Source organism: Tigriopus californicus, chromosome 4, assembly GCF_007210705.1.
Source record: "Tigriopus californicus strain San Diego chromosome 4, Tcal_SD_v2.1, whole genome shotgun sequence".
In the NCBI taxonomy this organism is placed as follows: Eukaryota; Metazoa; Arthropoda; class Copepoda; order Harpacticoida; family Harpacticidae; genus Tigriopus; species Tigriopus californicus.
This window is the reverse complement of record NC_081443.1, coordinates 510,010-527,512: the sequence shown is the minus strand read 5'-3', so window position 1 is coordinate 527,512 and position 17,503 is coordinate 510,010. Positions and strand designations below refer to the sequence as shown.

The 17,503-nt window shown below is 41.7% G+C and overlaps 1 protein-coding gene across 1 annotated transcript; it reads left to right on the top strand.

Annotated features, from left to right (window-relative positions):
• Window positions 1–6,361: 6,361 nt before the first annotated feature.
• On the top strand, window positions 6,362–10,743 carry LOC131879867 (axoneme-associated protein mst101(2)-like). The gene is made up of 2 exons (XM_059226324.1): window positions 6,362–6,515; window positions 6,610–10,743. The coding sequence occupies exons 1-2, from the start codon at window positions 6,501–6,503 to the stop codon at window positions 10,597–10,599; spliced, it is 4,005 nt and encodes a 1,334-aa protein (XP_059082307.1). The 5' UTR covers window positions 6,362–6,500; the 3' UTR covers window positions 10,600–10,743.
• The last annotated feature ends 6,760 nt before the right edge of the window (window positions 10,744–17,503 follow it).

Below are 17,503 nucleotides of genomic sequence, written 5' to 3'. Positions count from 1 at the left end.
TGGTCATGCTAGGCATTCTGTTCTCAGCACTCGTCGTGTTCACTCGCCATACTGGTGACCCCGACGTGAATCTTTATTATTGTGGTTTTGAAAATGTAATAAACTCCCAGGGGGGGTGTGGTGTGGCGATCAGCTGATCCCAGCTGATGGTCATGCTAGGCATTCTGTTCTCAGCACTCGTCGTGTTCACTCGCCATAAATTGCTTAAAATACCTTAGTATGTCATAACAGTATAAAGCATCTTTGAAATTTATTTCCATCCTGGGCATGTTTTTGGGCATCTTTATTTGCATCTTGAGATCCTTTTTATGCATGATTTTGAGAACCTTAGTCATCAGTTAGAACTAAATGCGTATTATCTCTTACCTAATTTTTAGAAAAGATAGGTTAGACCCGTTTTTTGGAATGCTCGAAACAAGACAGTGGTTGCTTTGTGAATCTTGGGGTCCATTTAATGGTGAACGCGACTTAAATGCTTGCCAATGTTTAATATCTTGAAATGAAAAGTCACACATAGTAGTGTTCACGCTAGCGGTCAAATAGTGGGGATTTAAGCACAAACATATCAATGGAACATCAGAACTTTTTATCGGAAACCTGACTTTACACGCAACCTTTACTTGTCCGTGTGGAGTTGACTAACAACCATTTGGTTATTATTAGACCTCGAAAAAAAGGTTCCTTTATAGCTGAAATATATTTTTTCAGAAAATGTGAAAAAAGTTATGAAAATGCGCAAAAAAGGTTTGAACGTGCAAAAACGATTTGTAATAATGCAAAAAGAAGTGCTACAATGCAGAAAAGGTCGTTGTTAGGCCCTTTTAGTCACCTAAAAGCATTCCTATCTGTATTTCTCCTATAAGTCAAAGCACATAGATGCATTTAACAATTCATCTATTGAGTCCGTTAGCCTTCTGTAAAAAAAGTGAGCGACTGCCTGAGTTGGGGACAGCCTAGGGTGGAACGAGCTTAAGATCAATCAGTTTTAGACAGACTTGAGAGAAAATTCAACACTACCTTCTTTTCTAGGCATGCCAGGTCTGATTGGGATGGATTATCACTTTATTTCTATATTTTGGATATGAAAAAATATTGCACCAGAAAATTGCCAGGAAATCTTCACTTCTTAAGGAAAAAAGTTGTGATTCGTGCTTTGGGTAGGATGTCACATTTTTAGTCATTAATAGTGGCCTCCAAATGACTACTTTTGAGCACGAAATTGGTCTCCAACGGTGCTGGGGAGGTGGAAACGCTGCCAAGGACATTAATGGGACTTTCATCTCGTGATATACAGGCTTGTGTGTTCAAAATGCAACACTTGTTTCGATCTCCTGTCATTTTGCTTGCAGTTCTTTTTGGAAAACAAACCTATTGTAAGAAGAGTGCTTTCAGAAGGTGTTGGAAATTTTTCAGCCTTATCTGTGTGCTAATAACGTAGATAGAGCTCAAAATATGAAGCAACAAGGAACAGGAATTCTTACAATATTTTTTGTTACTTTGTGCTTCTCTGTTGATTGTAGATCGGTTTACAATGACTTCTACCAAAGTGGGCCAATGCTAATCGGGTAGGCCAGGGACTCTAAAGAGAGGAAACGACACGGATTTCCCCTCACCGCCAACTTAGGCCATTGCGTTGAATCAAGACATTAACTCCAGTATGAATAAAACAAGATTATCCGTACTGCATAGTACATTAAGGTGTTTTTAATTAAATAATGATCTCCTTGATATACAACTCCGTCCATATACTAAATATTTCTGAATTAATCTTGAAAGTCAGAAGAATAATGAACATCAAATTAATCAAAAACAATCAAATTGTTTTTCGATTGAAATTGGTGAAATATTGCGTAAAATTGGCTCAAAACAACACATAGATAGAAAATCATCAAGAGTCATTTTATTAATTGATGGGTAATGTATACTGACAAAATATAAAAAAATGTATGGAATAAGCAATAAAAGTGCATGTACATAAGTGTTAACATATTAGAATATCTTGGATGGACAATTGATAATTTTGTCTAAACCCACACATTTGACAAAAAACATCAGGCGGCATTGGTGAGAAATGAATGAGTTATCTTTTTGTAGAGTTTAAATTTCTACTTATTAGGAAGTTTGCATAAAAGGCAGGCATTATTTATGGGGCACAAAGAAATCTCAAAGTACAGTAGACAAGATCTCAATTTGCACTTTGGACTCCAATAAATTGTTTTTCTTGCACAAGCATCCAAAATACCAAAATAGTCAAATAAAACAGGTGCCATATCTCTTAAAATTATCATTTCATGATTATGAAGCATCCAAATGAGTTTAAAGAACAATATGTAGCTCAGAGCTACAGTATGTCTACTTTTGGATTGAGGGCCATTCCTAGAGTAGGAACCATAGATTCATAACATATGCGTCAAATTACTTGAAATTTGGTCAAGATGTGTCTGAAAGAATTTTCTACAAATAATATTTTTGGCAAAAGAGAATTTATTGATTGTGTTTTGAGCAAATTCTTGTTTTATCAAGAAAACCTAATTAGCGCTTTTCTGTTGTTGTACTTTAAGACATGTTTAAAGTCATTTTAAGTTTATCTGAATGCCTGGTTTTAAGCACAAGCCATCAATGGTTACGAAAATGATATTAGTCACATATTTTGTTCAATAATTATGCCAATAACTGACATTCAAACATTTCAGCGGCAAAAGTTTAGGCCTTACTTGGCGGGAAAGGTTTGGTGATCACAAAAAGGTGGCGTTTCCTTGCTTTAGTGTCCTTGGGTAGGCTAACTACCAAAGTGGGCCAAATCCAGCAACCTGTACAGATAATTTAGTTGTGTTTGACTTTGTTCATCGCATCACCAGGTTCCTAAATAGATATGTTTCCACCTGTTATTACTGTGATTTAAATATTATATTCGTAGGACTCGTGTGCGCGTATGAAATCAAACGGTTTTTGTTTTTCGAAACAACTCTGTAAAAAGATTTGTCAAAAGCCATGTCTAAGGAAATCACTCTCTTGTGGCCTAAATATGTTTCGAATGAAGTCGAACGAGCTTTTGGGACATTGGTGTGGATCCTGTCCAAGTGCCAGAATTTGCCAACACTTTACACTCAATTTGCATTTAAAAGTCAGATGGTCCACAAGTTTCCTATTGCTAGAAATTTCGAGCTTCTTGAAAATCACTTTGAGATGGTAAATTTCATCCGTGTTTGCGATAAAATCTTGTACAATTAATGCATAGGGAGATTCAAAGATCTTTCAGACAGAAAATGCGAAAATATTTAACAATTACGATTGTTCCAAACCAATTCATATCTGTGAACTTTGGGTGGTCCATTTCTTTTGAAACAACTCATACAACATGGACTGCCATAAAAGACAAGAGTTCACTTCCTTGGAGGCAATCATTCTTAGCATTTGGACCCAACTTTTACTCGATGGTTAATTCCAACAAAATGAGACCCACCAGACCTCTCATCCAAGCCCATTCAATTCCTTGATCAATTCTGCAGGAATCTCGGACAATACATTCTCTCAATTGGCGACGTTCTAGGAATCAACGGCGGTTTTTCCTCGTTGGCGTTTCAAGGCACAAATAACAACTGGTTTAGAGACAGCGAGTTTTCAGCTTTGACCTGATGTTGTCAAAGCGGGGATGCCCACTTGAATTGAAAAAAGTTCTATCTATCAATTTGGGATTATTGATAACAACTGACGCACAATTTGAATCTACCTGTGATACGGATCAACTGTATTCAAAGAAGCAGGGCTCGAGCATTTTTTATAGTCTGTACAGGTACGCACACATCTTTGTGCGTTACAGCATTCTAAAAAGAATACCCTGACTCAATATCATAAAACCGTTATTGTGTTCACATAGTTGGCACATCTTATAAGATCTCAAATGCTAAAGGAGCGATCTCTAACATAGTTGCTTTACCCAAATACCATCTTGATGACCGAACCGTTGATTTATATGGCATGCTTCTTCTGGGATGGTTCTAAAATTCCTACTTCCTTCGTCGATAGCTTCCAAAACTCAGCATACACACGGTAACACAACCCTTTGGTTGAAGCTCCTCCAAGTGAAGAGGAGCCCAAAGTGATCCATGGCTCTAAAATGAAGCAAACGCACTTTCATCAGGGTGTAAAAGTGCATGGTCAAAATAGTGCAGTTTTATGTTTTGTTCTGTTGAATATAGTTGGACACACGCATATCGTCCTAAGTTGGGTTTGTCAAGGTCATTCGGGTATTTCCGGCCAAATTCCGTTGAGCAATCTTCTCCCGTTGTTCAAACAAGTGACGAACTTTTTGGCTGAAGCCATTGCTATTCGGAAGGGGCGTCATGGCTGCTACTTTTTTAAAAACCAGTCGAGCTCATTGCTACCAAACCAATGCGGCTAAGATCGTTTGCTTGGAAATGGCTTGAATTTTGGTGGGAAACGCAAAATCGCGTTCTGGTTTGATGTATTACGACCTACGTAGGTAAATAACCTTTTGGGTTCACTACAGGTGTTGTACAAAAGCATTTTTTTAAGATCATATGATCAAGACTTTTTGTTCTCCATGCCTCTCCGATTTTTGTCTGACATTTCATGGCGAATAAAAAAAAGCCTCAAATTGGAGATTGGTGATGTTTATTTTATCTAATTGTTCTTCACGTACTCGTACATGTCGAGTATAGGCTTAAATGTCGAGAGAGTGACACTTCGACACAGTACTGTAGGCTAACCAAAACCCAATTCAGCTCAGAATATGGGGTCTATAGTCAACACTACCCACTCTTTCCATATTCCGTTCTTCGACTTTGACCTCAACATGAACCCTAAACGGCGGCAAAGATCCTACATGGAAGATGAGTTTGATAGCACCCAGTAACACCTCGGTCATCTTAGAATTGAACCTAAAGTTCAGGAGGCACTCACAACCTTGAAACTCGTCTTGAACAGTCCATGACATTGTCTTGGGATGTCGGCCAATCTACTATGGTACATAACTGAATTTTGAAGATGGTTAAAAAAATCCTACAATATTACGTGACAAGCTCAACAGCAAAACTGCATACATACCCATGTGCACCGTTCAAATCATAAGAGAACGTTCAGGCTGGCACTTAATGCTAAAATGTCAAAGTACCCCTTGAGTGGATCTTGAAAACCCCTCAACTTGAATGATTTTCGGATCCTCCATCTTGAGATGCATATCGTTAGCACCGGCTTCTCAATTATGGAGCCAAAACTTGGCTTGAAAACCTTTTCAAATTCAAGGAAGTACAAATCATAGGGGATAAGAGGCAGAAAAGTCCAAAGATCTCAACGTTTTCCAAGAAGTCTCTTGTTCTCCTTCTCCCGGATCTTTCTCTTTCTTCTTTGAACCACACATCGAAGGGAATCCCCCCCTGTGTTGCATGGGAACAATGGGAGCTTCACATAAGTATGATTTCGAATTCGTACTCAAGAGCATCAATGAATCTTGGGAATGAGAATTTTCCTCGACTCTTCGACCCCTTGGCAACTTGTTTATCAAGGTGCATGGGTGATTGATGGTTATTCTCTGATTTGAGTCGCTTCGGTCCTTCCCGTCATCAGGCTTCAGCTCAGCAAATGCCGGGTACCCTCTACCCTCTGTCTATGTACCTACCTGTTTACGTTACGTAATTCAGCTTGAACCCTGAAACGTACAATGAAGAACCCTCCACACTTACAGATTTACGGAGTCCCGGAGGAAAACGCTAATAATAGCCGATACCCAATGTGCTACGTTGGGCCTTTGTGGGGGAGGCCTAGCGTCTCATGAATACATGGTAATTGATAACGAAAACAGCCCTTGTAGTGTTCAAGTTAAGTGACCGGGGTCGGCCGAAAAAAGTACGTTACCACGACCAGACAAGTTGTCGTAAGAATTGTTATTTTCTTTGAAAATACGTAGAACCACCAACTCTTTCAAGTCGAAAGTAAAAGATACCCTTGATTGAATTCGTTGCTTATCTCTCTTTCAATAGCTCTTTAGAATGATGTGGATTCGACTTAGGCTTGATCATGTCTGGTGGGGAAATGAAGATGAGCACCTCATCCATGGCACATATGTTACCCATCAAGTGAGCAACATCGTCTTGTTTGAACGACGATCTGGGGGCAAGATTGGGCAAGCGTTGGTTGCTCCTGAGATCTTGAAAGTTTTCTTTGACCAGCGACACGATGAAATATCCATCGTCAAGACTCCTTTTCAAAGTTATTCAGAAAAGCACATGACAGAAGTGTTCAAATTCCCATGGTTTAGCCATTGAGAAGGTTGACGTCATCATTAATGAGGACGGTGGCTAGATTCACGGGAATCTTGGCAATATTGGCTGCGGACAAGATGAGACGGCTACATAGGTACAATACATATAAAAGAGAGCTTTCCAGCTCGTCTTCCCATTTTGAAAGCCGATCTGCAGCCGTCGGGTCAGGATTTTTCCCTCCCTTCTCCACCAAATAGTGAGCAGCCGTCATTGCTCAAAATGACTGGGCTCAAGGTATGCAGCCCATTAAACCTTAATCCTGAAGTTTTCATGTCATTGCTAGTACTTTTGAGTAAAACCCTTTTCTAAATGAATCATTTTTTTGTAGTTTTTGGTGATCTGTTTGCTCACCGTCCAAACCTTGGCTGTTCCTCATCCCTTTGCTTCTCCACGAAAAGATTGCCGATTGGAACGTAGTCGAACGGACACCGGGCAATGCTTCCTCGAGCCAGAATGTGAGGAGAAGTGCAACACGGTCAATGAGCAGAAGTGTTCCACCGTGAAGGAAGACGAATGTTCCACCGTCAACGAACAAGAGTGCTCCACCAAGAACGAGAAGCAATGTCGCACCATCCAGGAACAGAAGTGCAGCACGGTCCAATCTCGATCCTGTGAGACCGTGAACGAGAAGAAATGCTCCACGACCAACGAGCGTGAATGCCAAACTGTCACTGACACGGTCAATGAGAGGAAATGCGAGACGGTCAACGAACGGAAGTGCTCCACCAAGAACGAACGGGAATGTAAAACTGAAAACAAGCAGAAATGTTCCACGGTCCAAGAGAAGGAGTGTCGTAATGTTCCGGAGCGAGAATGCAAGAAGGTACCCAAACAGGAGTGTAATACGGTCAATGAAAGGGCGTGTGAGACGGTCAACGAGCAGAAGTGCGATACTGTCAATGAGCGGAAATGCGAAACGGTCAAGGAACAGAAATGCGATCGAGTCATGGAACGTAAATGCGAAACGGTCCAGGAACAGCAATGCAGGAATGTGCCAGAACAGGAATGCAAGACCGTCAACGAGCGAAAGTGCCAGACCGTGAATGAGCAAAAATGCGACACTGTCAACGAACGGGAATGTAAGACCGTGAATGAGAGGAAATGTTCCACTGAAATGGAAGAGCAGTGCTCCACCAAAATGGAGAGGGAATGTTCGACGAAAAATGAGCGAAAGTGTGAGACCGTCAATGAGGAGAAATGTAATACCGTCAATGAGAGGAAATGTGAAACGGTCAATGAGGAGAAATGCTCCATGGTACCCGAACAAGAGTGTGCCACCACACAAGAGCGCGAATGTAAGACAGTCAACAAACAACAATGCCGAACGGAGCAAGAACAGCAATGCTCGACCGTCAATGAGCAAGTCTGCAAGGATATACCCGAGCAAGAATGCAAGACAGTCCAGGAGCAAGAATGCAAAACAACCATGGAGAGGAAGTTTGAGGAGCAGTGTTCCACCGTCAACGAAAAAAAATGCAAAAATGTCCCGGAGCAGGAGTGTAAGACCGTCAATGAACAGGAATGCAAAACCGTCAACAAGCAAGAGTGTAAGACCATCATGGAACGGAAAATGGAACGTGAGTGTAACACGGTCAACGAGCAGCAATGCCGAAACGTGCCCGAGCAGCAATGCTCCACCGTCATGGAGCAAGAATGTTCCACCACGAATTCTCGAACAACGGAGAACCAATGTACCACCGTCAATGAACAACAGTGTACCACTGTCAATGAGCAGAAGTGTTCCACTGTCAACGAACAGCAATGCTCAACCACTTATGAGCAACAATGTTCGACGGTCATGGAGGATGAGTGTTCCACCGTTAACAATCGACAATGCACTACAGTTAATGAACAACAATGTTCGACAGTCAACAAGCAGCAATGCTCCAGCATCAACGAACGAAAGTGTTCGACGGTCAACGAACAGCAATGTTCCACTGTGAACCAACAGCAGTGTTCCACGGTCAATGAGCAACAATGCTCCACCGTTAACGAGCAGCAATGCTCCACCGTCAATGAGCAACAATGCTCCACCATCAACGAGCAAAAGTGTTCCACCAACATGGAGCGTGAATGTTCCACTACTTACGAAACCGTCACCGAACAGCAATGTTCCAATGGAGGTCAAGCGCAATGTAAGACCGTGTATGATACCAAGAACGAACAGCAATGCAACACTGTTAACGAGCAGCAATGCAAAAAGGTTTGGAAGCAAGTTTGTGATGGTGGAAACTCCGGAGGCCACAGCAGTTCCAGAAGTAGCAGCACAAGGAGCTCTTCAGGAGGATATGGGAGCAGTGGAGGTCATAAACGGTGGAAAAGAAGTGCTAGTCCGTTCTTCCTCAATAAATTGCAGAAACTGTTCGGCAAAAACAACAACCGAGGCGGACACCGACGTTCTTATAATAGAGGAAGAAACAATCGACACCATGGTGGAAACCGGGGAGGAAACCGAGGTCACAGGAAGATTAGTAACGGAGGTCAATACCAACAAAAGCAGCAGCAACAACAACAACAGTGTAGGATGGTGGAGCAACAAGAATGTAATACTGTTCCCAGACAACAATGCTCCACTGTCACAAAACAGGTTCCTCGTCAAGATTGCTCAGGTGGTAGTCAACAGGTCTGCAAGCCTGTAACCCGTCAAGTTCCCAAAGAAAGTTGTCGTAATGTGCCAAGGCAGAGTTGCCGAAATGTTCCCCGTCAGCAATGTTCCAATGTGCCCAAGCAACAATGTCGCAATGTTCCACGACAATCATGCAAGACTGTTCCACGCCAGCAATGTCGAAATGTTCCATCCCAACAATGTAAAACAGTCCCCCGACAGAGTTGTCAAATGGTGCCCCAACAGCGATGCTCCAATGTTCCTCAACAGGAGTGTAAAACCGTTCCCAGGCAATCCTGCTCTAATGTTCCAAGCACTCAATGTAAGAAGGTTCCCAAGCAAAGTTGTCGTTCGGTTCCAATGCAGAAATGCAACATGGTACCCCGACAAAACTGTCAAAATGTACCTCGACAGCAGTGTAAAAACGTTCCTCGGCAGCAATGTAAACAGGTTCCTCGTAACAACCCCATGCAACAATGCCGCATGGTTCCCAAGCAGAAATGTACCACGGTGAACTCCCAGAAGTGCGAGAACGTTCCTCGACAGAAGTGCTCAATGATCCCCAAGATGACTCCAAAGCAAGATTGCAAAAATGTTCCACAACAACAATGCCGAAATGTTCCTAAGCAGCAGTGTCAGACTAAGCAGACACAAAAGTGTGAAAATGTTCCACGTCAAGATTGTAAACAGGTGCCTCGTATGGTTCCACAGCAACAATGTCGAATGGTTCCCCGGCAAAAATGTGAGACCAAGACCCGGAAGCAATGCCAGAACGAGCCTCGCCAGCAATGCCGTACTGTTCCCAAACAAAATTGTCAGACACTTCCCGAACAGAAGTGCCAAAATGTTCCCAAGCAGTCTTGCAAAACTGTTATGAAGCGGCGGTGTCAAAATGTTCCCCAACAGAAGTGCCGGAACGTTCCAGAGAGGAAATGTCAAACTGTTCCACGGCAGCAATGTAAGAATGTTCCCAAGGAGGAATGCCGCAATGTTCCCAAGCGCGATTGCAAGAAGGTGCCCAAGCAAATGTGCCGTAATGTTCCCAAGGAAATGTGTCAAAACGTTCCCCGGGAAAAATGCCGCAACGAGCCCAAGCAAGAATGTAAGAACGTCCCGGAGCAGAAGTGTACCACGGTCCAAACGCGCAAATGCGATTCAGTTCCAAGGCAGAAATGTAGCATGGTTCCGAGTCAAAAATGCCGCGATGTCGATCGCGAGGTTTGCAAGAATGTTCCCCAACAGAAATGCCGCAATGTTCCAAGGGAGCAATGTCGCAATGTTCCCCGACAAGCTTGCGAGACCGTTCAAAAGGAGGAGTGCCAAACGGTGCAGAAGGAGCAATGCCGCATGGTTCCCAAACAGCAATGTAAGAATGTTCCCGAACAAGTTTGCAAAAACGTTCCCAAAGAGGAATGTAAGAACGTTCCCAAGCAAGACTGCAAGAATGTCCCACGACAGGTCAGTCGCCAGGATTGCAAGAATGTTCCCAAGGAGGTGTGCCGAGATGTTCCCAAACAGGAATGCCGAAATGTGCCCAAAGAGGAATGTAAGAGTGTTCCTCGACAGGAATGCCAGACCATTCCTCGCCAAGAGTGCAAGTCAGTACCGAAGCAGAAATGCCAGAAAGTCGATCGCCAGGTTTGCAAAAACGAACCTCGAGAGGTTTGTAAGGAACAATGCGAGGATCTGTACTGGTGTAAGGTGTGCAATTGATGGAAACAGTCAATTATGCTTTAATTTCCCAACCAGTCCTCAATGGAGCCAGCCGAGTCATCAGTATCATGTGCAAACTCATCATTCCCACTGCCACTGCCCATTCGTGATAACTTTGAAATATATACAGTTACCGAAAACTCACCATGCCCACTTTATTACGGGTGCAGTACTTTGGTTTTCAGGATAAAGTAGCTGCCTTTCGTAAAACAAAGTCACGACAAGGTGCAGTTTATGAACACATACTTTAGAATATTGCACTCGAAATGAAAAAAAGTCGCATGACAATATAATCGCTTTCAAGCTCTTGAGATTGAATTTTCAATCAAGCACTAAACATAAAAAAGCCTATTTGGCTTTCACTGCTGGGAGTTGAAGTCTCCTCAATAATGAACGTACGAGGTGCCTTCAACATCAAAACACATTTGCCTTACAGTTTTTAAATATTGGTTTGACAACTTAGGTTGTTGAAATAGAAATAATGCACGGCCTATCTAGAATAGTTGTTGCTGGATATTTACCTTTTGTGACCATGATTAGGCTCTTTCCATTACGCCCCTTAAGTTCATTTTCACAATATTCCTTTGCAATAAGAGAATTTGAGGACGCCACCCATGTTGAAAATTGCACTGACATTCAGAGGCTAGGTAAAAGGATAGCTCGGTTAGCTATCCTTTTTGATCTTATTGGCGTTCTTTTTGGCCTTTGCGAATGCGATGGTACTCGTTACATCATTCTTTAATTCAGACAGGTGTCGTCAACATGCTTGAACGAAATGGAATTTGCTCAATCATGGACAATCGTGGCAAAAATTTGAGTAAATAAAAGCTGCTTGAAATTGGCATCACGGTATTTGTATTTTGTCTACCTAAGATGTTAAATCAATAACTTAAAAAGATTAAAAATAATACATTTTGATTATAAAAGTGCACATGATTACACTACTGCACTTTTTCACGCGATTACAGCCTGGAAAAAACCTGATAATGAGGAAAAGCGTGCAACTCAAAATATCATCACTTTTACAGGTTACATGGACAAAGAACAGATCATTGCTAATATCTGAACGTCCGACCCTTTGCCCTTCATAACGACCGGTAGTGAGCCCACTTAAAATTCGTGCTGGGATTGAATAATGGTGCATTCTTATGCATTCACCAAATGTTCATCTTCCCCCACCACGATGCACAATATGCAGAGATTTGAGTTGACAGGAGTGGACTCTATTGAAGACAAATCGTGAGAAATGATTGTTGCCTTTATGAAGCAACACTTCTCAAAAAAACGCTACGGCAGTGACGTCATTTGCCTTGTTAAAGCATCCTTTCCAGGGGACAAAAAAATCCTCTTCTCCGATTGTAATGAACGTCCCAGAGTCAATCTCACGCTCATCGCCTCCAAAATCCTGGTCAAGGCGCCTCTCACATTTACGGAGGACTCGTCAGCGATCTCAGAGTGACTCACGAGATTTCAATCGAAGATCGTAGGTAAATCTCATCTCACGGAGTATGATTAGAACTGGATAATCCGACAATTTGAACACATGAGTTCACTTGAAGCCAATCATGTCAAACACCTCTAAATACGGCAAGTCATATTAGAGTCGTTTGTTGGGAACAACCATCTAAAACAGTTAGAGGAATGCATATTCTGAGATTGAAAAGAATACGGTGCTTAGTTCAGGCTCTTTTGATCCAGACGAGGATTTGTCTTTAAACTTTGGACTCCATGAGAATGGAACGAATAACCATCAATCTTGATCACAGAACACCTTCAATCTCAAGGTCAACTTGCATAATTTTCTTTGGAGGACAATAGGTTGTTGCTCGTTTGTGATTACATTCAGCTGACTATCAAAGACAGCTTGGTGTAATACGTATACAGGGGAACACATGTCCAAAGATCCCATTTATTTGCTTAAGGCAGAGAGACCTTTGACTAGTTAAACTGTTAAAAGTATCCTTGCTGAAGGTGGCTCTTAATAGATCTAAAAAAAAGATAACGTCGATTTTTGACCACCCAAATGTAAGTTCATAATCATAACAGTCAAAAATGAACGAGAAGCAGTGTTATTTATTAACCTAGAGGTTCAATAAAAGACGAAAAGTATTTTGGAGGATGCTTCAAAGAACGATGCAATGATTGTCGTTCTAGTCTTAACCAAGCAATATGGTAAATAAGTTTTTGCAAGCGAGCTTAACTTGTAGAACCTGTTTTTATTCAACACGAGTGAGAATATTCCATGACCAGACGGCTGCCTCTTCTCCAAAAATGTGCCCAAGTCAAGTGGAATGACCCTTGGGCAACAAGTATGCTCAACACGCTCATGTAAAAGACAAAAACGCGCGCAGAGATGAAGATGGGCTTCTAAGGCGTCTCTATCAATTAATCATGAAGTTCCCATATTTAGTTTTGATGGAGATGAAACGCTACTTTATTGGTCATTTTCTGGCACCTGTAGTTGAAGAATAAGCGGAATGCTCGCGCGTCCAAATCTTCGTTAGATGGGTCGAGTTCACAGATTTGACATTTTAGTCGATTGGAACAGATATTTTGGCATTGCTCAAATGGGGTCACCACATGATTCGTTGGTGACCAGCTCGCAAACAGGTTCCACATCCGAGTTCTGAATGGGGTCACATTGCTCGATTTCGATAATGGAGCAATTGGGAACCACCTCAAGCTGGCAATCGCGGGTCGGAACGTTTTGACAAATTTTCTGTGGAACATTTGGCAATCTTGAATGGGAACGTCCTCACAAATTTCGTAGGTGGTTAGAATGCAAGTCTCTGTTTGAGCATCTGTGCAGTTTTGTCCTGATTCAAGGTCACAGTCCTCAGTTGTTATGTCTTCGCATTCCTCCCTGTTCACATTTTGGGTAACATTGGAACAAATGGATTCTTGTGGAACTAACGAACATTCTTTGTACTTTAACCTCACGTGGAACGTTTTCACACACTTCGTTGTCAAAAGGTGGCAAAGTTCTTTTTTGACCAATGAACAAGATTCCTTGGGCATTGGCGAGCACATGGTTTCATTTTTGGAACTTGAAGAAATTGGCATGACTGCACTGGAAGATTCTGGCACACTCCTTTGGAACATCCTGACAAACATCCTCGGCATAGGTGCTGCAGTTAAGAGCAGCGGGCGATGATTGGACCTCAGGGCAAGATTGTCCTGTTGGAACACTCTGGCACTCTTCCCTTGAAAACAAGTTTGCATTCCTCGGTTGGAACATTCGCACATTGTTCCTCAAGAACTTGAACCACTGATGGTTGACATATTTCCTCTTGTACCACATTGCATTGTTCTTTCTCGAGATTGCGACACTCCTTTTTTGAGACGGGATTGCATTCTTGTCTTGAAACAGTGTTTTGGACCAACTTGCATTCCTCCTTCGGTACAATCGTTGCAAACTTCTTTGGATATGTTTCGACACATTTCCATAGGGATTAATTGGCATTGGTTTTCCTCTACGTTCTTGGGCACAATTTCACACTCCATCTTGAACACATCACGGCATCCTCAACTTGTTCCTGGCGACAATTGGGCGTTGAGATCTCTTGACTTATGTTACGTGGAACATTTTACATTCTCGCGAAAGGAACAGGGACGCAAGTTTCAACCTCTTTCATTCCTCCCTCTGTGCAAATCTCCTCTTGTTCTGCTTTGCAACTTTGTTCCACAACATCTCGACATGTTTCCTTGGAACAAATTCGCACCGAATTAACGGAATGGCTCTTTGACATCTTTGCAAGTGGTTCGTGAACATTTTTGCATTGCTCCTTTGGGACTTGGGTGCATTTTTCGACTAGAACATCCTGACAAGTTGTAATTTCAATTTGTGAGCATTCAGGCTCGACCAATTCTCTACAAACTTGTTTTACGACATCCTGGCATTCTTGTGCAGGTTCTAATTGGCATTGTTCTCCTAGCAACTTTGCGACATTTTTTTTTCGGAACATCCTGACAAATTTCTCTGGGGAGCTCTTGGCAAGTCTCTTTGGCTCATCGTTGCATTCCAGCTGGGTGACGATTTTACATGCTTTGGGAGGTCCATAAAATCCAATTGGCCATTGTCCTCATCGCATTCTTCTACTTCAATAGTTTGACAATTTTGAACATAGTTGATGGAACACTTCATATCTTGGACGACCTCACATTCATTCTCATAAATGTTTCGCATTCTTCGTCATCGATAGTTTTGCATATCTCTTTTTCAACTCTTGAACACTCCGCCTTGGTCACATTTTGACATTCTTGACGAACATTATCTTCGCATACTTCTTCTAGTGTTGGGCTACAATTTGTTCCGACACTGTCCACAATTGTGCCTCAAATATTTTCCTGACAGACCCATCAATTTTCAACTTCACATCGATTGTCTTGTTATTATGTTGAATGCTTAATTCAATGAATCATCGCATTGTGACTTTGGAACATCTTGACACACCTGTCGTGTCACATTTTCACATTTGGGCTCTTCGGTACGTAACCCATTCGCAGACGGTCTCTTCAACGATTTCGCACAATTCCTCTTCTACTATCTTAACCTCTGTGGTTTTAAGGTCCTCACAAACTTCCTTTCAGTAGAGAAGCATTCTTGATGAGGAACCTCTTGCATTGGCGCTCCTCCACAACTCGATTGACGACCTCACATTGTTCTAACAGTCTCAATTCGCACTCATTTTCTTGAACCTCTTGACAAACGCGATCCTGTGTTGTTGAGCATTCCTCTGTGTCGACATTTTCGATGACACTTTGACACTCCTCTTGAACCACATTCTCGCAAACCTCTTCCGCGACTAATTGACACTGGTTTCGTGGAACAATTTGACATTGGGTTTCGGTTTAGCGATGGTGACATTGTGCACTCTCGAACTTGTACGATGGAGCATTTTTCCTCTTTTACAACACGACATTGTTGCTCAAATGTAGGCTGACAATCAAGTTTGACCTCTGGTGCCTGAGGGGGCTTTCGGTACAATTACTTTTCTGAACCACTCTGCATTGAGGCTCATTGATAGTCTCACATTTTGGTTCAAGACTTCGAAACATTCTTCAACCTCTTCAAAACTAACCACATTTGGCATTTCCTTTCGAAAACGCATTCTTCTTCCTGAACAAAGCTACATTTTTTCATCTGGAACCTTAAAACAGACAAATCTCAATTTCCTCCTTTGTAACATTTTGACAAACATTTTTGGTGCCACATTGGAACACTCTAGTGAATAACTTCTTCTGAAACTAGTTGACACTGAGGAGTTGAGATGTTCCGACAGGTTTTCTTTTGGGTATCAATACAAAATGGAACAGGGTTGGGAGTGCATTCCTCGCTGACTCCTCTCTGCATTGGGATTGAAATGCAGATCTAACATACAACTTTTGGGACTGACATTTTCTTCTTGGACCTCAAGACACGTTTCCTCTTGTCTGTGCCGTTAACAACATTTTCTTCCGCAATTTGACAATGATTTTTCTTCCGAGACACCGGCTTGGCAGACCTCATCGGTTGTGATCTTGCATTCCTCGTAAAGGAGACCCATCTCACAATTCTCTTACCTATGACATTTGGTCACGTCCTGAACTCCAGCTAATCTTGGCATCTCTTCAATCGAACACCCGGAATTCGCACTCTGCTTCAGATTTAGAGGCCTCAAAAGTCGACTTGTGGTGCTTCAATGGTTTGGGTCTCATTAGTAGGTGGCAAATAGGTGAGAAGACCTTTAGCTAATAGCTGTCGTCGCGAATTCAAAGCCTGGCGTTCTTTTCGTAAGAAGTTTTGGACATTATCCGAGACTTGATGAAAGATAGCCATTGAATAGGACAGCATCTACAATGAAACCAATCAATAGGTCGTTTTTTATTTGCAACGTAATTAGACGTCATTTATCGTTGGTGTTAAGGACAAAGTCGTTTATCAAGTGGTAGGTTGATAGCTGCAATATCCTTTTCCAACTCAAAAAGTTTCTTTTACTTACCATCACCCAGGGAAATGTGTCCATTTTTAGGATAGAAATCGAACTGATTCCGGAAGGACTCAAACAATGCAATGACACTTTAGGTATGAGAGGTCAATTGGCGAGGGAGTGTGACATTTACGTTTCGACCCATTGCCTTTTCTCTTGTTCGTCCATTTACGACAATGCTAATCCTAAAGATGATCAAGATTTCATCTTGATCCCCTACTATGAGTATTTGTAAGCATCATCAGTTGTACATCAGAGCGATGCGATACAATTATCAATTTGGACAATCTGTGAATCGAACAAGAAGCTCGGGAAACTTGAGCGATATTCATCACAGGTCACTTGAGACCGTTTCAAAGTCACATGGTTAACCTTTGTCAAATTGGTTACGACTCTGAAGAACTCGTCTTGAAATGTGCCTTTTCGAGTTTGAGCGTTTAATCTTGCTTGAGTGGAAAAAAATGTTGTTGAGATTAATGTTCTAAACCTTCGCCAAGCTTTTAGTTTGTTGTTGCAACTTAAGGGCATCGAGTCAAATCAATTCAAATCCTTACATAAGAAAGATATGAGTCTTCTTCAAACACTCGACATTACAAAACTCTGCCATTAATTGCCGGAAAAATAAGCACTTCTCTTTCTTTTTTAATGTCATGCCCATGATTTTAAACGCCAAGTATTGAACATGTGCAACAACGAGTACTTTTTTTCAAGTTTTTGTTTCAATGAACGCAATCAACTCATGAATGATGACATTACATTTCTAAAGTGCATCCCAGTCCATTGAAGTTTGAACCTTAAATACATTCCTTTCACGGTCAATTTTGGTGCGCTTGTACTAAATTGATAACCAAGAATATATCTGATAAACGTTAAAGCAAAAAATGGGTTTTCACACCGTGGAAACTTTAACGAACAACAACTTATTATCTCTTTCT